Source organism: Thamnophis sirtalis, unplaced genomic scaffold (assembly GCF_051295495.1).
Source record: "Thamnophis sirtalis isolate CommonGarterSnake01/CBP01778 unplaced genomic scaffold, rThaSir2_p1.2 scaffold_1, whole genome shotgun sequence".
NCBI classification, from domain to species: Eukaryota; Metazoa; Chordata; class Lepidosauria; order Squamata; family Natricidae; genus Thamnophis; species Thamnophis sirtalis.
Window position 1 is genome coordinate 348,317 of NW_028261381.1, and position 23,961 is coordinate 372,277.

The 23,961-nt window shown below is 38.1% G+C and overlaps 1 protein-coding gene across 6 annotated transcripts in view; it reads left to right on the top strand.

Annotated features, from left to right (window-relative positions):
- Positions 1–23,961, top strand: part of FN1 (fibronectin 1) — a 97,019-nt gene that overhangs the window by 26,279 nt on the left and 46,779 nt on the right. For all 6 annotated transcript variants that reach the window (XM_087706232.1, XM_087706199.1, XM_087706214.1 and 3 more), the window contains exons 10-20: positions 527–679; positions 2,313–2,441; positions 5,193–5,330; positions 8,093–8,217; positions 14,057–14,234; positions 15,539–15,715; positions 16,728–16,856; positions 16,964–17,053; positions 17,360–17,554; positions 18,566–18,838; positions 22,534–22,800. In XM_087706232.1, coding sequence (XP_087562358.1) covers positions 527–679; positions 2,313–2,441; positions 5,193–5,330; positions 8,093–8,217; positions 14,057–14,234; positions 15,539–15,715; positions 16,728–16,856; positions 16,964–17,053; positions 17,360–17,554; positions 18,566–18,838; positions 22,534–22,800 — 1,854 coding nt within the window. The remainder of the gene's footprint in view (positions 1–526; positions 680–2,312; positions 2,442–5,192; positions 5,331–8,092; positions 8,218–14,056; positions 14,235–15,538; positions 15,716–16,727; positions 16,857–16,963; positions 17,054–17,359; positions 17,555–18,565; positions 18,839–22,533; positions 22,801–23,961) is intronic.

Genomic DNA, 23,961 nt, shown 5'->3' on the forward strand with positions numbered 1-23,961 from the left:
TTTTCATGAACAAGAAGCATGTAATAATCAAAATAAGCCTAATTCATTTTTTTCTGTTTAATAGATTTTTGTTGTTTTTCATCTATAACAACTTTCAATCATCACATTGACATTGCTATGTCATCATACATACATACATACAGTATAGGACTGTAAATGAATGCATATATAGAAGTGATGTATATACATCTTATATCGCTTCTATATATGCATTAATTTACAGTTCTATACATTTCTTTATTGCTTCTTGGCTAAATAAACTTTATTTCTGTTATACAACCATTTATACCAATTATCTCAAATTTCATAGTACTCAGACTCTTCTCTGTCCTTTAATCCTTATGTTAATTTATCCATTTCTGCGCAATTTAGAATTTTCTGAATCACTAATTCATCTGGGGGAATATTACTCTGTTTCCAACATTGGGCAAATGTTATTCTGGGTGTAGTCAACAAATATATAAATATATATTTAATTTTATTTCTCTATTTCCCCTTGGTTAATTCATTTCTATACGCTTACTAGCTCACGAAGAAATTTGTACGACAAATGAGGGTGTTATGTATCGTGTTGGAGATCAGTGGGACAAACAGCATGATATGGGCCATATGATGAGATGCACGTGTGTGGGAAATGGACGTGGAGAATGGACCTGCATTGCATATTCCCAGCTCAGAGGTATTTTTGGTTTGGTTTGTTGTTATTCATAATGTGATATACCCAATTAAGAATTAGCACAGTAGGCAGTATGCTAGAATTGGAAAAAACTTGATTTTCCAAACGGTTACTTACAGCTCAAGTAGCATGGTCAGTAGTGAGGAAGACTAAGAGGTGTCTCTGAAGGGGTGCAGATTACCTCTCTTGAATTAATGTACATTTGGAAAAGAAGACTATGGTGTAGGATCAGTTTCATTTAACTGTTAAACTTGTTTCATATATAGCCAACAATGAATAATCATTTAAAGAACTTTGTTTTCTATGACCTGTAGCAAGAAAAAATATCTGAGGAATATACTACAGTTTTAGTCCATGTCCTGAAAACATCATTTCCTTGAAACCTCAGAGAATCATAAGCAAAGCCTTTGTGACAACATATCATGCATGGATCTTATTTATTGAGTGTAAATCTCAGATTAGGTTCATATATCATGGAAATTATGCACAGAGCCAAAACCAATTAAAGGACATAACAAGATATGTGAATAGAATCATTGTTATTTGCAACCTATGATTCTGTAAACTAGATTAGTGGGTTAACACCATATAATTGTGGCTTATTCATTAAATCATTATTAAACAAGGCATAGTTTAACCTAATGAGTGAATTGAGTTACTTTATGATATAGCTGAGTGATGGCAAACCTTTTTTGGCTCGTGTGCCAAAAGTGGGGGGGGAGCCAGGGGGGTCGTGCACGGGCGTGCCACACCCATAGTGCTATGTGCACGACCACAGTGCACATGCATCCACAACCAGCGCTCCCCCCCACCATTTTAGGCGTGCTTTTTTTGCCCTCCCCAGGCTCCAGAGGATTTATAGGAGCCTGGGGAGGGTGAAAAGAGCCTCCCCCTCCCCAGAGGCCCTCCGGAGGCTTCAGGAGCTCCCCTGAAGCCTCTGGAAAGCAAAAAAATCGGTCCTACGGACAAAACGGAAGTTCAGGAACGGACGTCTGGTTTGCTGGTAGGGCTGGTTTTCCAGTTTGTCCGTAGGGTTGTTTTTGCCCTTCAGAGCCCTCAGGGAAGCCTCCTAAGGGCCCCTGAAGGCTCCAGAAGGCTAAAACCGATCCTGCGAGCAAACCAGAAGTCTGTTCCCAAAGTTTCGGTTTGCCCATAGAGCTGGTTTTTCACGCTCAAGGCTTCAGGGAAGCCTCTGGAGTGCGAAAAATGGCCTCAAAAGGAGGCTGAGGTCAGGTGTGCGCGCTGGGCAGCTGGCAGGGCAAGCTTTAGATGCCTTCGATTCGCCATCACAGATGTAGGTGTTTGTAGCTTATTTATTAAGAGACCCCTGTGGTATGGATGGGTTGGAGTGAGCGGTCATTACAACTTTAAGAGAGAAATAACAGTGACTCAAGATTTATTAAAAGATTATAAAGAATACAAAAGTTTATAGAAAATTCCATGATAATTAGTTTTTTAAATACTTTATATGACATTCTTGCTTTTTTTGCTGGAGGTTTTTTGAATATGGAAAAAAACATTTCATTCCTGAGAAATATTGGTAAACTGAGTGGAGAAAAATATGCAGGTGTGCAAAGTTACAGCCATTATTTGTTCAAAGTAACCAATGATACAGATATGTTCTCTCTTGAAATAGATCAGTGTATAGTTGATGGGGTCACATATGACGTTAATCAGACTTTTCACAAACGTCACGAAGAAGGACACATGCTGAACTGTACGTGTTTCGGCCAAGGTCGTGGGAGATGGAAGTGTGATCCTATTGGTAAGTTGATTTCTTTCATGTTTGTGTCGGAAGCACCAAGGCGCTTCAGTGTTGAAAGGATCAGCTGATGATACCACCGTTGCCCAAGGGAAAGCCCAGTGGGGGCTTCCTTAATATGCTCACTGAAGTGGTATCTGTCTATCGACTTTGCTATTGCACACTTTAGAAGTTCTAGGGTTGGCAGGAGCTGGAGTAAATGACGGAAGCTCACTGCGCCATGCAGCACCCTCGGGTCTCGAACTCGAGTTCACTGATCATCAACTCAGCATCCTAATCATGCTTAGCATGCTCGTGTTTCATCTTAGAGCAATATACTACAAGGGGCTCCCACCAAGACTATGCCAGTAATTTTAGGCTGCTGCAAACTATCAGTAACAGTAAGAATTGGGCTACAAAGGAACCTCTATGACTTAATGCTTATCTACATCCCTTCCACCACCTCCAACCTCCGGCTTCTATTCTTTCTCCTGGGTTTTTCTTCCATTTGTGCACTGCAGAAGACAACCAAACTATTGCTTTTCCCCCTAGTTGGCTGTTAATCCAGCCTTCATGTAATCCAAGTTAGATAGTTCTATGTCTCAATTTAGAAACCCTAGAATTAGAGAACTAAGGTAGGGCTCTAACTAATACTATCTTACCTGAAACAAAGTAAGCATATTTTATGTGGCTTCTGCCTAGTTTTGCTAAACGCATCAAAAGAATCTGGGAAGGGGTTGACTCAGACTTCCCCAGAAGAGGAGAAGGAGGGCAGGTGGCAGCATCAGAGGTGGTTTTCAGCTGGTTCTCTCCGGTTCGGGTGAAGCGGTAGCGGTGGCTGCAGAAGCCTCCGCACCCCTGCCTCGATGTCATGCCCGAGCACTGCGCATGCGCAGAAGGTGGTGCACATGTGCAGACATTTGCGAACCGGTAGGGATGGTAAGTGAATCCCACCGCTGGACAACATGTGCATCAAAACAGAAACTGCACATTTCATTATGACATTGGATGCCAATATATAAGGAGAAGGCTTTAGCTGTGGCATCGGCGTGTATATTGTCATTTTCATAACTGGTGACAAATACCTCTATAATTACTCTTGATTTAAAAGTTTTCTTTAAAATGTATTAATAATATTTAGTGTACGATAAAAGCCTGGCAGAAGAGGAGTAAATATATACACACAATCCATATAATTTATATGCCCAACGTCTATGGGGATAGGGCAGTGGCCTCATAACTGGAGCAGCTATCCAGTCCATCACCTCGGGCGTTGCTTCCTTTAGATCTGTTACAGAATCAGGGAATGCATTTCGTGGGCAATCTTGCACAATGTGTATAATAGTTTGCATATTAACACCACAATCGCAACAAGGGAAATCTTCCCATCCCCATTGACACAGGGCAGCAGCACTTCTTCCAGTATCACACCAATTCTGTTCAATTTCGTCCAGAGTGAGGCAGGTCAAACCCTGGTGGCTTGATAGAGGGATCGCTAATGATCGGGCTGCAGGAAGATACCTTTGACCCTTCCTTTCTCCAGGCATTCTCAGGGTTAAACTGGGGAGATGTTAAGTGAATAGCTGTCTTCCATGCTGGCCTACAGGATCTCAATCTTGTATTGGACTGTGCATTGCCCTGGAGAATAGGGAGGGCCTTGAACATAGCTGAACGAGGGCTTGTGGTCTTGTAATGTGCGGCAGCATGATATTACTAAGTACTGGCAACCAGGACACAGGATACCATGTGACAGACATGATATGCATTGTCTGCAGAGTTGGATATTTGGATATGTGTACAATATTCAGGTGTAGAATAAAAGTCAAGGCTGTTGTCCATGGGAGGTTAGGATCAGCACTCCAAGCAATCTGCTCAGTAAATTTTTGTGGCTTTTCAGTTTTGCACCGGCTTTTCTCAGGTGTTTTTAGAAGATTAGTGATCTGTACAGTATCAGGGTCCCAAATAGCATCCAAAAGTAAATCAGAGTCCAAGGCAAAGGATTCCTCAAAGTTCCAATTTATTAAGAGAGCCATGTTAGCAAATCTGGGAAAACCTGAATTTGAAGACTTCCCAATTTTTCCAACCAGTTGAAAGCCTTGTCTCGAGCACAGTGTGGTCTAGTGGGGAAGCTGGCCATAGCTCCAATTTCCTCCAGCTCAGTCACCACGGTTAATGGCTGTTTCTGGGCTGACAGTTAATTGACCATTAATCCCTAATGTCAAGGCTGCCTGTGTTCATTTCCTAGGGGGAAAAAACCTTTGGCCCTATAGACTCAGAGAAAAGGTACTTTTACTAGGAGCGAACTAAATGCAACAAGTTTCAGGCAAGATCTAAAACAAAAGTGGGTGAAGCAGCAAATTGAAATAAACTGTAGAGCCCAACCCCCTTGTAGCTAGGCAATCAGAGGCTGCTGCATAAGAAAGCAAGAACAAATGACCTCAGCAAAGCCCAGACCGTCAAGTTGCAAAGCTGCAATGAAAATTTTTTCACTGAACCCTCCCTGCTTTTCCATGGCAGCAAGCAGCACCTCCCCCCCCCCCCCCCGTTATCCTTCTACATATTAAACTGGAGCAAAAACTCACACTGGAACTTTGTTTTCTAATATGAAGGTTCTTTTGATGAGGAAAGATTCATTTGCTCAGTGTGTTCTGTTCAAGTCAGAAAATATACTAACTCCTGTAATGTTTTATTTCAATCAGACCTGCTTATTCTCTAAGTATTGCTCTAATACTCTTGCAATAGGCCCGAAATAACTGTTTGATGTTCCCTTTTTAGACCAGTGCCAAGATTCAGAAAGCCAGACCTTTTACCAGATTGGGGATTCGTGGGAGAAGCTTGCTCATGGAGTGAGATATCAGTGTTACTGTAATGGCCGAGGTATTGGAGAGTGGCACTGCCAGCCTTTGAACACAGGTAAGAAGAATCCAAAGCTGTGAATGAGGGCGACCGCATGACTTCGCCAACTTCTAAAGCGTTGCCATGACCCAAGTCTTCTGGGAACTTCACAGACTTCTTTTCCCATGACTTATGGTATGTTTTCGAAGTACATTATAATAATTTTTAAACCACCATTTAAAAATTATTATAATGTACTTTGAGAGAAAAAAAATCAGAAGTGATTGAATCAAACGTGAACATATAACTACATCATTGGCTGTGCTAGTCAGACACATGGCCTTTTGAAGTAAGTAATGCTATACAAAGCACAGAAAAGAAAGAAGAAATGGTCAAAAATCTTGATGTTTCCACTGTATCCATATAACTATCCATTGCCCCGAGTTCTTCAAAATTCTCATGCTTTTGTTTTGGATGAACTCTATATTTTTTCCTCTCTTTCCTTTCCTTTTGACATATTTACTGTAGTTCAAATATTTGTTTTGCAGTTTGAGCTTCTTTCATTCTCCCTTTGTGGCCTAATCAGCCGAATGTAACTTATGGTGACTCTCTTGTAGTTAGTCCACATTAACTCAGCATTCTTGAATTAATTCTTGAATTAATTTATCTTTCTTGACCATTTTTCAGGCATTTATACACACTGATGTCAATCACTCTGAACTATTATTTCTCTTCTGGCACATACAGCTCTGATTTCTATTCAACAAAGTGGGCAGAAATACTCATGCAATCATTTCCACTTCTTTCTACAAATATACCACCACATACTACTGATACTTTTAGCATCATTTCCAAATTTCTCCATCCATTTCCCCATCTTTAGTAACTTGCAGTTGTTTCTTACCAGACACAACTGCTTTGACCTTCAATACATTAATTTTCAGACTATCTTCTTTATTAAGTCTAACATTTACTACAAATCATTTAGGTTCTTAGCCAACAATAGCATGGCCTGAGCAGCCCTACTGTTTATCCATAAATATATTAAATAAGAGGACATCACATGTTCTTGTTTCACCTCCTGATCAACTTTGAATCAGTGTTGAGCTGTTCACACTTGCTTTACTTCCTTCCTACATTGTTTTAATTATATTTAGCAATCAACTTTTGACTTCATATTCACCCAGAATGTTCTGTAATTCAAACCTATCAAATGCTTTCTCTGAATTAACAAATGCAAAATACATTCTGTTTTGCACAGTCAATACATTTCTCAGTGACCTGAAAAGCAAAACTCAAATCTGTGTTGTACTTCCCCAGTGTTGCTTGTTATCCCACCTGCTCCCCTTTCAGTCAGACTTCTGCCAGATAACTTCCCAGGCAAATTGACAAGCCAATCCCCTCCATCTAGCTTTTACATTAATTTTTTTACCTTTCTGTTTGCAGAAAGAGGAACAGTAATGGCATTCTTCTAATCCTCAGGTACAGATGCAATCTTCATACACATAAGTTGCACAACCAGTCAATAAACTTCACTCATGATTGACATGGTCTCCAGTTTCATGCCTGCAACCTCATTACTTTCAAAGATTTCCTCATCATTTATGACTTTTCATCAGATTTATCTTGGATATAAACATAGAATGCACTTCAATTTGGTTTCGTGATGCATTGTATACTTCCCACACAAATATTTAAAATATTTTTTTTCTAATAGTCTCATTCCAAATCCCATCACATTTATTCAGTTCTCTCTGTTGGGGGTCCCTTGTTTTGATGTTTTTTCACTCAATTCTAAAATACTGGCCTATCCTGCATTCAGAATTTCTCCTGACTTGTTAATCTTAGAAATTCTCATCATAAACAATCTGTCTTCCCTTTTCTATATGTTTAGGCTAATAAACTTGTATTTAAGCCACGCATCTGAAAAAAGCACCCTGTTTTCGAAGCAGTTGCTCAACAGTTGCTCACTCTGATTCATCCTTAGGTTGCCTAACAGCCCAATTAGTTTTTCTGTAGTCTCTCATCTCATTCGCACACATCCAATCTTGTACCTAACAACAAGTTTTTTTAAAAAAATCTTCAATAACATTCATTCAGAATACTGAATTTTTCCAAGAACATCTTTCTAGTTGATCTTCCAAAATCACCATTGACTGGGACTTAATATGCAACTAATATAAAGAAAATTAATAGATTACAGAAAGATGCCCAAATAAGGCCACATAATTTCCAGATGGCAGCAAAGAGATACAGAAAAGTGCTACCATCTCACCATCCCTTGATTTTTTTACAATCCAAATCTGTAAGCACCAATGCTGGTAAAGCTTTGTTCCGAGGATTAATTTATAAAAAACACAAGTGGCTTTGAAAAAGCATTTACTTATGTGTTCTTACGTAACAGCAGCTCTCAACTGGGCACCAGTTCTTAGTATTTATATTGAAGTGCAGCTTCCCTCCTCCCCATAGAGCCTTAGTTCTAAGCAAATACTAATACATAGTTTAAGTAAACACCTGTTTTTCCTTTCCTACCACTTTCCTGTCAGTTGTCTGGGGGACCAGCTCTTAAAACAAGAGGAAAGAATAAGATTTAAAAGTCCTACATACAGAGTCCTAATTTTTGATGCCCAGACTCATTGACAGGAAAGATGATAGACCTTTCATTTGCGCCTCTCCCTTAATCAGTTTGGCTACAGATCTCATTGCAAAGGTGTAACTAAAAGTGAAACGTTTTGTGAAAACCTGTTGAGGAAAATCAGGATATTCTACTGGTAGCCCAGTAGAAGCCCCGTTAAGAGGCAGCAAGCAAACTAAACTAATGAGGATGATCTTAATTTTAGGCTCCGCTGGTCACCCTGTGCAGGTGATTGTCACAGATGTCCCAATTCAACCCGATTCCCATCCTATCCAGTGGATTGCACCCGAGTCCTCTCACGTTTCCAATTATATTCTTCGCTGGAAACCGGTAAGCCTTTTTGTCATATATTAATCAACTTTTTCTTAATTCAGAATTTCTTATAGATTTATATTTACAATTCAACTAGATCATAAATCATTTTATTTCTAAGTTTAGATTTATGTTAATACTTGGCAGTGCTTTCTAACTTGGCTAAGGACATACTCTGTGTGTTGCAAAGGATTGGGCAGTGTGTCAGGATTGATGGATAAGATGCCTTAAAAGAACCACCTCCTTTTCTGGACCTGTATGTCTCCTCTTTAGAAGGTTGGTTCTTGAAGCAAGTAACAGAATTTATAAAGCAAGCCTATATTATTTATAGTGGGGACAGAGTGGTACAGTGGCTTAATGATGCAGTGGGATTGCTGACAGGGTGAGTTCCAACAGCTCGCTCCTTATTTAAAAATAAATACATAATTCATTTTCAACAAAGCCACTTGCCTGGAATAGGAATAGATGAGATGCCGTGTTTAATTGCATCAGGATTGGGTGTTACATTCATTTCTCTCTCTCTCCTTCTGGATTTTTGATATTTTGGTCCTTGAGCTGTGCATATTTTTTATCTTACAGCATATGTATCTCTTCCCTTTCTTTTCTTGTTTTTCTTTTGAGAAAATCGTGTATTATATTCTAATTGAGAAATTATCTTATATCTCATTTTCAATTATTGTCTCATTTGCCATACTTTACAAAGAGTATAAATTCAATTTTATCCATTTTTGACTGTTACTAAAGGTGTTAATGAATTCTTCATTGGCTTTTCATTGGGTGATTTAATAAGCTCTATTTTAGTCACATTCCTGTATTTTAGGATAGAAGAACGCTTGTCTGCAGTCAGATTTTAGGGCTGTTTCAGTTCTCAAAGGATTCAGTGGAAAGCTTTCCTCCACAAATTTATTATCTCTAGCTAAACTCTCTTTTACCAATCTTTGTGAGATGCCACCAATTTGTCCATCTTCCAAATAACTCACTTTGCAGTCCCAGAAATCCATTTCTCCCCCGCTTCCACTGAAGTGTATTTTGAGTTTGAAGACAAGAATTAGTATTTGCTCTGTGTTTTTGCAGATGATTTTTTGTTCTTTTCTAAATATTATTGCTAAAATAATCTGATAGAAATTAAAGCTATAATCAATAACCACAATAGGAAGAAACATTGTGGCTTTTGGTTGATGTCATGGTGAGAACGGCTGGAAAACATGGCCTATGCCATTCCTTGGGAAATCCAGCCAGTAACTACTGTCAGGAGACCCTATGGGTTCCTAGCTGCCTTGTAGGGGTGGTGAAGGAAGGAGAGACACTACAATGATCATGAGGAACTCACAATCTCCTCTTTAGGTCCAAAGCAAACTCTCCCAAATAGTAGCAGGGACGATGGCCATTTTTGGCTGTTACAAAGCCGGGACAACCAGGACTGTAAGATTTGTGCTGGAGTGGATTGTGTACAGAGCATTGAAACTGGGTGAGATAATTACCAACTTTTACTATAAAGACCTGATTTAAGTAAAAATAATTTTAAAAGAGAACTTCTAAATCTAAGTGAGCGGCGATTAAATACACAGAGAGGAAAAAATAATCAAAACTGAAAATCAAGAGGTGAAAGAAGGCCAAGGGAAGCTTTAAAACACAGAAAGCCTGAAAAAAAGTTTAAACAATTGGAAAGGTGATTTTCAGGAGAAACTGACTTGCTTATTTGTATTTCTCAACCCCCTGGATTTATCGGATAATCAGCTATTTTTGACAGATTGTTTAACGTTGATTTTGGGAACAAGAGAGCCATCATCTGGAAGAAGAGAAGTACTACAGCACTATAACCACAGTATACTCAATGAAAGTGAATCCAATACACAAAGTCTAATACACAGAAGGGTGGAGCCTCCCATCAACTCCATCCATAGAGTACGGTCATCTCCATTCCTGTGCTGGTTTTCTCCTGTTTGTGGGCTCCAAGTGAGCCAAAAGCCGCTCGGTAGGACTGGTGAAGCGCTCTTTGAGGTCGAAGGAGAGATCGCAATCTCCCGATGAACACCAGAGCTGTTTCTCTATGCCACGATGGGAAGAAGAGACAGTAAGATGGCTGCCACAAAGATGCGAGAGAGAACGACCATCTAAGCACAGTGATGGAGAGAAGTTGATGGACAGTGTTGGGAACTATTGAGAATTATTTTAATTCTCAAATCCCAAAAATAATTTGGAAAAGGATTCACAATTATTTAATGCAGCAGCGACCAGGCACTTTGAAAAATACTAAAATTGAAGGAGGCAGAATCAGATGGAGAAAAAACAAGTTAGAAAAAATTCTAAAAATACAGAAAATTGGACTTTTAAACTGGACAGGAGTTTTATTGGAAAAGCATTTTGAAACGCTGGAATTATTTATTCAAAAATTAACTATCTTTACAACGTGGAAAATTGAAAAAACTGTTTAATATTGAATTTTATTAAAGAATATCACTTTAGAACATTTTGAGAAGTGTTTGTAAGCTCAAACTTGTGGTCTTTGGATTATTGGACAAAAAAGAAGATTCAATAAAATTCAACAAGATGCTTCATCAAGAAGAAGGAAGTGGAACTTGAGAAGTGGTGGCATTGATATTTCAAAATACAAAGGAGACACTGACAAGACACTACCAGAATATCATGGAAAAAATGGAGAGTATAGATGAAATGCTGGGAAATACAATGCAAGAGACAGTGCGTGTTCAAGATGCACGGGAAGAGGGGGAGCCAACTGGAAGAGGAGACGGAAAAAGGAGACAGACAAAACAAATGGAACGGGGGAGGGAGGGGAATAATAATTTAAAAATAGGGATTGGTGACATAAGCCAAGGGGAGAGTGCTCTAAGGAAATTAAAAAAGAATCTGGGAAAACAGGAAGATTTTTATGGGATAAAAATAGGGGCAAGAGTAGATATTTTGGAAACGAGACAGTGGAAATGGATAGAAAAAGGAGGAAAGTTTAAAATGAGTTGGCAAGATGAGGAAAAAGATAGAAATAAAGATTCAAGAGTGGAATATGGGAGACAAGCTAAGAAAATAATAATCAAAGCCTTAAGATGAATAAGAGATGATGGTTAGAATAGCGAATATGTTTAATATAGCAGTGGCATAACAAAATAGAACAAAAAAAATCAGAGGGAGGGGATTTAGAAAAAGAGGGATTAATAAAATACATATTTATGCGTAATAAGGAGAAGCAATAAGGAGAAATTAGAATTTGAAGGATGGTATTATCAAATTATAATTCAAAATGAATGTCAGTAGGCTTGTTAAATGTAATAAATATGATTAACAAATACTTTATTTATATTAAAACATATGATATGTAGAAGATGAAGATTGATATGAAAATAGCATACTGAAATATTGAATAATGAAAAAAAATGAAAGATTATAAGTTGAATAAGCAAATAATGAAAGATCTTAATTTAAATATATGTTTATTAAATGTAATAAATATGATGGATAATAGTTTATGAAAGATGGTATTAATGCATTATTTAAATAATATGGGGACTGGCATTAAAACAATATATAGATTTACTGAATAAACAAAAAATGAAAAATGAAAATTCAATATGAATATGTATATGTATGCTAAATGTAATAACATATGATTCTTATGTAGAATATGGTGATTGATATAAAACAATATATTGAAATATTGAATAATCAAATAACAAGTTTTATCAACATAACAATGTCAAAAGATATGATCATTAAGATAGGGTGATTGGTACAAAAATAGGATATTCAAATATTGAATAGTTAAACAACGAAAGATTAAAAGATTAGAGCCAAGGTGGCGCAGTGGTTAAATGCAGCACTGCAGGCTACTGCTAGATCAGCAGGTCAGCGGTTCAAATCTCACCGGCTCAGGGTTGACTCAGCCTTCCATCCTTCCGAGGTGGGTAAAATGAGGACCCAGATTGTTGGGGGCAATATGCTGACTCTCTGTAAACCGCTTAGAGAGGCCTGAAAGGCCTATGAAGCGGTATATAAGTCTACTGCTATTGCTAAAAGTAAATATAAAGATGTGTATTACTATTATTATTAATTAAGATTGTTAACTGGAACAAATATGAATAATACTATTTTTTGTATGAAATGTACAATACCCAGGTGCCGCAGTGTTCACACACTGATATGTAAAAAAAAACTTTTAAAAAGTCTAATACACAGTAACAATACCTGGAAGATGGCTGACCTTGGTTTTATGTTAAAAGACGACTTAGATAATTTGAGAATACTTTATGAAGTTTTTTCCTCCTGAAGATTTCTAAAAGGAATTCAGTTGCAAATAACTAATTGGCTACTGGATTATGGATATGAAAGTTTAGAGGAATCTAGTGGATTAATTTGGATTTGAACTATTAATGTTATTTAACAGAACATTCTACGAGACAAAAGAAAAAAGGTGATAGAGAAGAAAGGAGAAAAGAGGGAAAGTTAAATAAGATTTTAAAATTTGGACAATTGGGAAGATATATCATTGGAAAACTATAAGGTTGTAAATTAGTAAAGAATTTTAAAGATAATACATTTCGGGGTTTTGGAGGTATAATTACGGGATTGATGAAATCTTATTAAGCAGGAGTTTTAAAATATTGAGATGTTGGAACTATAGAAATATACTAAGTATACTAAGTAATTTTTATTAAATTGTTATAAAATAGATTTACAGGGGATGATAGAGGCATATGAAGAAATATTCTTGATGTTAAAAATGGTGCGTGAAACTAAGGAACAATAAAGAGACAAGGTGATGGTTTAAAGACACAGAAATGAATGTAGAAGTCACTCAACAATTAGGGGGAAAAGAGCAACACAATATTCAGGAAATAGACGAGAAACTAGAAGAAGCAGTGGAAGGAAAAAATCAAAATGAGATGCAAGAAGCTAAAAATAAAGAAGAGAAAGGATGAATAAATAGGAATTGATTAGATAACTCTTTAAAAGTTTATAATAGAACAGAGAGAAAAAAGAAAAAATCTCTTTAAAAAAAAAGAAAGATTTGGAGGAAAAAAAGAAAAATCTCTTTTAAAAAAAAGGGAATTCTTGTGGATGAGTGTTCAAATAATACAGCAGAAAGAGATGAAGGGCACACAAAAGGGAATGTTCAGAAGGCAAAAATATATAAAAAAGAGCTATAAGATTCCAAGAGATAAAAGGCTAAAAAAATCAATAAATGATGGAAGTTCAAAAAGATTAAGAGATGATGGATAATGAGAAAATATATTAATAAAATGGAAAAATACAAATAGGGAAAATAGTAGTATATAATAATACAGCTTATTATAACTAAAATAAATTAAACAGTAGATGGAAATTTAGGATTAGGTAATCTAATTGTATTATCAACATTAATAGTGTGCTAAAGTATATTGTGAATTTAAAATATTAAGATTAGAGATTGTGGGGATTTTGAGCTACACTCCCGAGATTGATTAAACTTTGTTAATATTTGGTATTATTAGTAACCCTACACAATTGTAATATTGATGTCATGGTGGAATAATGAGTAATTTTTAAAATATTAAATATCAGTAATTTAGTAGGGGATAACAAATACATGGCACAAAGAAATGTTATCTATATTTAAATGAATTAATGGAAAAAGTGATAAAGAATTATAAAGAGAGAATAGTATTGTTGAAGTTGGATAATTATTTGTATTATTATTGTTAGATTTGTTGAAAAAAATGACCCAGTCAATTCCCTGTCCACAAAATATGTATGGTGTGAAAAGAAAACTGCAAATGAAACATGTTTTTTTTTTAAAAGAAAGAAAGAAAGAAAGATTGCAAAATTCTGGTCCTGAGCTGGTATCCATTATGTTTAATTCCATTAGAAAAATTCTGGAGTGCGATGGAAGGAAGCTAGAATTCCAGGCTATTTGAATTCCTACACAATCTCAGGCCTGAAACCGGGTGTCCTTTACCAGGGGCAGCTGATAAGCGTCCAGAATTACGGTCAGAAAGAAATGACCCGCTTTGAATTCACTACCTCTAGTACAACATCTATTTCATGTAAGTGTTTTGATTTGTCTTGATTGCATTTTATTATCCTAGACTGTTCATTTGCATTACAGGTAGTCCTCAACTTACGACTACAGTTGAACCCAAAATTTCTGTTGCTGAGTGAGACAGATATTAAGTGGTTTTTGCCCCATTTTATGATCTTTCTAGCCCCAGTTGTTAAGTGAATCACTGCCGTTGTTAGTGACAAAGTTGTTAAGTGAATCTGGTTTCCCCATTGCTTGTCAGGTCACAAAAGATGATCACGTGACCCCAATATACTGCAATTAGCATTCATATGAGCCAGTTGCCCAATCATCTGAATTTTGATCACATAACCATGGGGATGCTGCAACATTGTAAGTGTGAAAAATGGTCAAGTCACATTTTTCAATGTCATTATAACTTTGGCCACTAAATAAATTGTAATTTAAGGACTACCTTTTATATTGTTTCAACTGTATATGCTAACGTAAGGATCGAAGTTGACATGTGGAGTTTACACAGAATAGAAGTGAAATTTAACACAAATAAACAAATAAGTTTTTGAAAGTGAACGTTAACCTGCAGAGTAAAGGCAACGTACCTTTGTTAAATCTTTCAGCTCTGTTTAGTTTCTATCCCTTCTGGCTCTAAGACAGAATGAAGACATAATTTACTGCTTTTGTAATGATGTTGCTTCTAGCACTTTCTCTGTCTTACTGTTTTCAACCAAGATTATTCATGCCTTGAAACCAAAATATAAATTCTGCTGTTCTAAATGGAGTGCTAAGAGCTGCAGGGATTTGTCTTAACCGTCCTTGCTCTTCATAATTTTCCATTATCTCCCTCTTCCTAAAGAACAGGATTCAGCCAAGAATGTCTCATTATAATGGATGATATAGACATGTGTCACTGGTGCTAATCCTGAATTAATACCAATATTACAGTACTTCCTATAGAAGTCATAGTAATGAGGATAAATCTGCATTCATTTTTAGCTTACATAGTGTTTTTCCACAATATATTATCAGCTGAATATTCACACGTGTGCAGACAAAATTACTTGTTAGTGTCTGAAATTCATACTTGCCTGCTATATACATGGTTACTCTACTATTTTCTGTCCGTCCAGTCATGGATGAAAATACCTCTCTGTTTTTGAACTTGTTATTATTACTATTTTTACTATCAGTTTAACTGTACAGTTTATTTTAGTGGTTAAAAAGTTATAAAAATTGCACTTAAATTAATTTTTCCATGAAGAGAAACGGAACCAAGGAGCCAGGTCTCCATTCAAAAGGCTGCCGTTTTACCCTTTGACCTTTGCCTTGCAGCCAGCCGTGTGACGGGAGAAACCACCGTCCTTCCCTCCGTCGTCTCTATTTCCGAATCTGTCACGGAAATCACAGCCAACAGCTTTGTGGTCTCTTGGGTTTCTGCCTCAGACACCGTCTCAGGATTCCGTGTGGAATATGAACTGAGCGAAGATGGGGATGAACCTAAATATCTTGGTAAGGAAGAGAGCCGATCTGATGAGTCACAGAATCAGATGGCATAAATAAATTTAATCGCTCACTTCCTAAAGTTCTTATCTTGTAGAGCTAGCCCGGATAGTATTTGCTATTCAGACTCCAAATCCCATAAGCCTGAATCTGAAGGTTCATAGAACTTCTTGAATGTATATTCAAGTACATTTATGGCCTGCAGTCCTTCAAAAGTAGCGCTTCAGAATATGTAAATCCAGAATCAACGCATCTCTCTCTAGATCGCTAATTAAAAGGGGTTTGGTGCTCTTGTCTTGAAAAGGTTAGAATGCAGTTTTGCAGGCAAACAGCTTGGAGTTTGATTCTGGCAGGGCTCAAGGTTGACCAGCCTTCCGTCCTTTCGATCAGTAAAACGAGGACCCAGATTGTTGGGGGCAAATGCCGACATTGTAAACTGCTCAGATAGTATCGTAGAGCATTGTGGGGTGGTATGTAGGTCTAAGTGCCATTGCTATGTGTCTGCTTTCAAAGATACTCCACGGGTGCAATAATGGAAGCAGCCACACAATCCTGTAAAAGTGTGGGCAATCTTGGGAAATTGCTGCCGTCAGATCTTCTCTCACAATGGTTATTGTGGGCCTGAATAGAATAAAATATAGGATTAATTTGGTTGTTAATTTTAATTTAAGTTTTTAATTTTTATTGTAAATATCAGTTGGTTGGTTTTTTTTTGGATACTTCATTTAATGTCCCTTTTATTTTTTGTGATATGTGTTTTCTTTCATGTTGTACGCCGCCCTGAGTCCTTGGGAGGAGGGCGGCATATAAACCCAATAAACCTCAACCTATTTAAAATAAGACGCTTGGAACAAACTCATATGGACCTATGGAACTATTTCTGATCTGAAATTTTGCAAGATAAACGAAGAAGATTCTAATACTAGTCAAACTTTTTGTAACTGTAAGTTTATGAATTGAATATATTCATTTTCATTAAAGAATGTAACCTCTGTCCTGCTATTTTATTTTCTTCTTAAAGATCTTCCAAATACGGTCAATTCAGTTAGCATTCCCAACTTACTTCCGGGTCGTAACTACATTATCAAAGTCTATCAAATTTCAGAGGAAGGAGAGCAAGATCTAATTCTTTCAACAACACAGACAACAGGTATGTTTGCTATCAGACAGGGACAGATGGGTATGGGCATTCTCTCTCTCTCTGAAAACTGAAAGGTCTTCAATCAACTTTCTTCATTATTCTCTCTCTCTATGCAGCACCTGATGCTCCTCCGGATCATCTTGTAGAAAATGTTGATGATACTTCAATTCTTGTCAGCTGGAGCAGACCAGAAGCGCCAATCACAGGTCTGAATTGCCATCCTACATCTGTTTTGGAGCTTGGGGGATTCCTTCCATTTGTAAGACAGAAAAGTGTGTTAAGCATGATGACGGCCTAAGAAAATTGTACCTCTGAAGCTCAATTGGCTTTTACTGTCTGTTTGATTGAATTTCCTTGTTTATAAATTATACTTGATGTAGACTCACTACATCATACAACTATGGTTTATCAAAAAAGGTGGCCTGAACAAAGATAGGTAATTTAGCATATGGAAGAATACCAGATCTTTTTTTCACTCTGCTGTCGGCTGACTGCATATTTTGCTTTACAAGGTTACCGGATTGTTTATACTCCTTCGCTGGAAGGAAGCAGCACAGAACTCAATCTCCCAGAATCTGCAACATCTGTGACCCTCAGTGACTTGATGCCTGGTGTTCAATACAACATCAGCATTTATGCTGTGGAAGAAAACCAGGAAAGTGCTCCTATCTTCATTCAGCAGAAAACCACCGGAGTCCTAATGGCAGGTATTCATGCATTTCTGTAATTTTGTGGGTTTTTTTTTATAATGCTCTCTTTTTTTCCCTTCTTGGATTCCAGAATTGTTTTCTTGAAGGCAGTATTTATTTATTGCATTTATCTATTCATTTTATTTAACACATATAACTGCCCATTCACAAAAAGTGATTCTTGACAGTGTATAATGATCTAATAAGGCAACAGACATTTAAAAACAAGCCTTAGTGAAAATATAAAATAACCTATAATTGAAAATACAAACTACCAGGCACAGGGGAAAGTAAATGTGTGATGGAGTCACCTTAAAAAGGCCACATACATTACAAGACGTTCCTAGTGTTGCTGCAAATGTACAGTCAACTTTTTTGGGGATCAGTTGAGTGTTTATTTGGTTGCAGCAGGAACTGTGTGATTGGCTGGATACCTGAGCTTGACTCTGTGGCCTGAAAGAGCTACTGGCTCAAGGTCTCCCAGCCAGCCAACTTTCATGCCTAAAGTGGGACTAGAACTCACAATCTCCTCTCTGTGCCCTGCGCCTTAGCCACTAAAACAAATCGACCTTCAAAAATTAAAATTGAATTGATTTAAAAAATAATAATTTCTCATTTTTGATATACCAATTGTTTGCTTTTCTAATTTTGAGTGATTCATATAATGAGATATATTTTCTTTTGCTTTTTATCTGGTGGTCAGTTTTGGAGAATAGAGCTGTATAAAGGAACACTGCAACCACACTTAAGTTTTCCACTGTTTTATTTTTATATTACTGTCTGCTTCTCAGTGATGACGATATCTTGGCAAGATAGAAAGCTGTATGATGGTTTTGTCTTCAGTAAGAACACTTTTCATGGACTGTCTCGATGAGATTTCAAGGGACATTGAAAAAAGGATCAGCAGTAGTTTTTGCTGAGAGATTAATTTTGAAGTAGGACAGAAGAAAGAGGGTAGTTGTGATGATACACTGACAAAGCATTTCTTACCATTCATTAAACCTTTCTTTTGTACATCTATTTGGCTAGATGAGATTCATCCTCCCCAGGACCTTCAATTTTTGGAAGTTGGCAGTGACAAAATAACCATCATGTGGCGCGCCCCTGAAAGTGCAGTGGCTGGTTATCGTGTAGAGGTTATTCCAATTAACCGCCCTGGGGAACATGGCCAGAGGTTACCCATTATCAGACATACATTTGCTGAGGTCACAGAACTTTTGCCTGGAACAACGTACCTTTTCAAGATCTACGCTGTAGGACAGAACACGGAGAGTGAACCATTAACTGGAGAACAAACAACGAGTAAGTTTGTTTTCTCTAATTCAGGGTATAGATTTTTCACAAATTCATCCTGTTAGAAATTCCATCATTTCCCAAAGCCTGTAATAAGAATTTAGTAGGATGAATCCATTGGCTTTGCTAAGCAGTGGGAGGTCCGCTATCCTGTAGCCCAAGCCTTCCCCTCAGCCAGGTTTTCCTGAAGGAGTCAGCAAGAAGAGGGGGATGAACTTCCAAGCACTTCCAACATCTCGGTAGTTCTATCAAAGCACTTTTTTGTTTTCATACAATGCACAAGTCTAGAAGGTGGATGGAAACTCCAGGAAAGTAATAGCCTTCCTCAGAGTAGTAACAGATACAGGTGAATGGGATATCTACAACTGCTGTGTAAGCCATCTGCTCTCTCCTTTGTCTCCATTTGTCCTGGAGGAGAAGGGAGGAAGGTCAATATAAAGCAAGATCCGCCTTTGTCTGGTTCTCTGTGGCAAGGAAAGAATCACATTGCCACACATCAAAAATATCTTAGAAGCCACCAACGGACTACAGGTAGTCCTCAAGTTACGAATGTAATGGAGCCTGCTCATTCCATTCGTAACCCAAGGATTTGTGGGAATGAATCTCGTACCTTGAAGGGGATCACTCCCTCCTTTCGCTTATGCATTTGCTAATCAAATGAGAGGTTCATTAAGTGCACATGACGTATTTGAGGGAGGGGAACGTCATGGCAACGTCATTACTGATGGAACAGACCACCCGGCTAAGACCACGCAAGGCCTCCCTGACCCACTGAAATGACTCATGCTCCTCACAATGGCTTCCCCCTTCACCTGCCGCGCTGGGTCACTTACCTTGTGAAGATCTAGCAAGCAGCCTCCTTTCCAGTCTTTCAGCCACGTGGGCCCCTGTGCAGTTGCATTCGGGCTTCTGCAGGTCTGGCCTGGCAGGTTGCCACCCAAAATGGAGCTTCTGAGGGGTGAATGGCCCTCCGATGCTCTGTTCGGTCCTCCACGGTCCTCCCCTGGGTTCTTGTAGCCTGAAATGGAGCTTCTGGGGGCTGGATCTGCCCCCCTATCCCACCCTGAAGCTCCATTTTGGCCTACAATCTCGAATGGAGTGTCGGAGGGCTGGATCTACCCCTGACCGGATCCAGGCCCCAGAGACTCCATTTTGGGCTGCAGTGGGGAAGCCTCTGGACACCCAAATGGGGCTTCTGAGGGGCGGATCCACCCCTCAGAAGCTCCATTTCAGCTGGCAATGTGCAGGATGAATGTTGCAGAGCATCTGCTGGCTATGCAAAAGAGACAATCGGCCAGCCTGAAGACCTTCGAACCTCTCCACCAGCAATTAGCACCCAGATCAGCATAGATTAATTCCAAGGTTAACTTATATAAACTGATAGCAAACAGCACTCCTCACTAGCACTGATGATATTACCTACTTTGGGTAATGAAGCGTCTGCGAGAAAACAAGCTTGGAGAGCACCAAGGATCCCTCATTTCAACCCAGAGCTTACAAATATTCTACTTCCCTGATTCTATGCCTCTGTTTATGTAACCAAAGACTGCATTAGATTTTTTGGTGACTGCTGCACACGGTTGGCTCATATTTAAGTGATTTTCCACTAGGATTCTAAGATCCCACTCACAGTTAACTGCTTTTGAACCAGATTTCACCTAATCTGTATTTGTACGTTTGATTTTTCCTGCCTTATGTGTAAAACGTTACTTTTCTCTACATTAAATTCCAGTCTACTCCCCTAGTATTACTGTAGGGGAGTAGACTGATCAATTATTCTTTTATCACTTTTTTCCCTGTGAGGAAGCCAGACTGTTTTCAATGCTGAAGAAAAACCATTCTTCAAACATTTAAAACTTTGCTGGTGAAATCTGCATAAATTCTCAATTTTTCTTCTATAAAACACTTAAGCTATTCCATAAACCGATTCCAAGATAAGTGCTATTGTCATGGTTTATATCTTCAATATTTGCTTGTCCAACAAGTACCCTATTAATGAATGAAAAAAGAAGTTGGCATTCTCTCTTCAGATGCCCAATCTGCAATTTAGAAAAAAATAATTCCTAACAGACTTTTGGATGACAGTTCAACATACAAATATGAACTTTCAGATGTAAAGATGGGGAAGGTCCTTTTAGCCTTCATTACAATCAAAATCAGCGGGCTGAATGTAAAGGTGATTTTAAGAGTATCTTTGAAATTTTATTCTGGGCATTGATGAAACGGATACATTTGATTAAGATAAGAGACAAAACAAACATTGCTTGGTGTTCGATGATACTAAATTTTAAGAAGACACTGTTAAAGAAAAACAATTAATTCAGTCTAATCTGATTTGTAAATAATGGCTACAACAGATGTCCACCTTTCCAAACAATTCAAAACATACAAACAATATTAATAGGATTAATAGATAAATAAATGGATTAATAGGTACCATTTATCAGTGGGAAGGTTACGCCTTTGGCATATAGCCATGCTGGTCACATGACTATGGAAAATGTCTTCGGACAGCACCGACTCCCTCGGCTAAGAAACAGAGCACCAGGTCCTAGTCAGACACAATTGCAGAGGGAAACCTACACAGATGGTCAACTCTTTCAGTGAGAAACAGATTCAAAATGACACAAGTCACGAGTTAAATTTAGTCTACGATCCTTATTCTAGTAAATTGATAATTCGAACTAAATGAGCATAACATACTTATCCCTAAGTTTTTTTAAGCCTCTGGCACTTTCCTTATAGTAATACACATTCACTTCTGTACTGTTCCCTCATGCCCAATATTTTAATTATTCTAAGCCACACTGTTTATAAGATTATCAAATGAAAATAATCAAATATATTTGCAGTGGAAGTACAGGGAAAATCCTCTATGCAGCTAGCCGTCTCATAGGTCAGAGGTGGGTATTTGGGTTTTGGAGAACTTGCCACACAAATAGTACACGGATGGTATAGGCTGATAGGCAAGAACACACACAAAAAGTGGGGGGGGGGGCAAACAAACAAATTGAGAATTAATTTATCCAATACACTAGACTTAATATAATTATGTCCCATGTATTCAATAGTTTTCTGTTTTTATCTCCCCCACCCCAAAAAAACCCACCATTCACAACTTTTAAATAATTTATGCCGCTGAATGAAGCTGTAATTCAAACTCTAGATTGTAGTATAGTTCACCTCAGGCCCATGTTTATACCTCAGTGAAAAATAGCCCTGTATAGAATACCCAATATTGACTAGGCTGGAAACTTAATGGCATATTTAATGCAATGATTGGCAGGCTATTTCATTCCAGAACCCACTTTCCTAGACTTGGACACACGGATATCAAATAAGCAGAATGAAAGGAAAGAATGGACATGCAACATTTTGTAAAACCCATTTAACTATATAGATAATTTAGAGATTGTAAAAAATCAATGTCAGGTTCCTATTATTGGTATTACTAATTCTTTCTGGTATTAGTAGTAATGATAATATAAGTTCTAATTTGATTTATTCATGCATTATGAAGGAGAATAAAATAAGTGAGTGTGTCTGTGTGTGTGTATGGATGTAAGTAAGTAATTTAATTGTGGCTTAATATAATCTCTTGTTCACTAGCTAGAGTTTTTTGGATAGAAGGATGTCTATATGCAATAAATAATAAACCTATATTTTATTATATTATAAAAATACCTTTTGGCTTATCTTTCTAGAACTTGATGGCCCAACCAATTTGCGGATTGTCAGTGAGACACCCTCTACTGCGCTGGTCACATGGAAGCCCCCGAGAGCCCCTATTGCAGAATACCACCTTACTCTGCAGCCTATTCCAGATGGTCCTCCGAAACAATACACTGTGGGGCCGTCAGCTGCCAAATACCCGCTGAGGAACTTGCAGCCTGGCTCTGAGTATACTGTGTCTCTCGTGGCTGTCAAGGGTCATCAAAAGAGCAATCCAGAAAAGGGAACCTTCACAACACGTAAGTGTTTGTTTGCTGCCTCCCAAAAATGATTGTCAGAACTACCTTAATAAAGAAAAAAAATGACCATAATTGGACATTTGATTTTTCATTAGCAAACATTGTACCATCAATCTAACATTGTACCATCCATGGATTTTTTAAATTGGGAAATTTATCGAAGCCCAGGACCTTGCGAAGTCTTTAAAGAAAACGCTGATCTCTTACGTGACTTCCTTTAAGGCAGCAGCCCCCAACCTTCTGGGCACAGGGATTGGTTCCGTGCAGAAAGAGTTTTCTGGAGGGAGCATGGTGTTCGGGTGGGTTCCAGCAGAGTGCTGGTTTGCTCAGGGCCGCGCCGCACATGCACTTGATGTGCGCAGTGCGTGCATGTGCAGTACAACTAAAATTGCTATGCACAGAAAGAAAAAAACAAGATGGCGCCCCTCATGGTGCTGCCAGGAGAACCGGTTCGGAGGCGTGGCAGACCTAGGTCGCTGCCAGTTCCAGTGACCCAGGCTGTCAAGCTGCTACCAGTTCGGCCAAATCGGTAGGAACCTTCCACTGATGGTGTTGCATGCCACCTGCATCCCGCAGACGGGGCTTGTCTTGTCTACGTGGACAGTTGCCTGCATTTCGTGGACTGGTGCTGGTCCACAAACCAGGGGTTGGGGACTCCTGCTTTAATAGTAGCCCTCTCCGTCCCAGAGAGGGAGATGAAATGGAAAAGAGATCCAGGCAATGGGGTGGGGGGAAATGGATCAATCTTCCTCTAGAACCCTGTAATTTCAGCACATTTCCTGCCTAATAAGCCTATAAAATATCTATTATTATACTTAAAGAAAATATTAAGTTTTATGGCATGTCTCTTAATCATATACCTTCTTATAAACATTTCTAGTTTGGCAAAACTTAAAAGCAATTGTTTCTTTCTTTCTTATTGTACAAAGATCATTTGAATGTTTTTAGTCAGTTCTTGTATTTTTCCAGTGAAGTCGTTTTCTTGAATGAGATGCAACTTAAATGACCTACTTGAAGTCTCATCCATGCTTACTTTGATACTGTCTTGAGTGAAAACATAGATTGCTGCATGACGGTTAACTTAATAAACTGAGCATGGCACATTATGATGAATAGCAGCCTTTTAGAAACTCTACTTTTGCCATAAACTGGTTTTTTCCC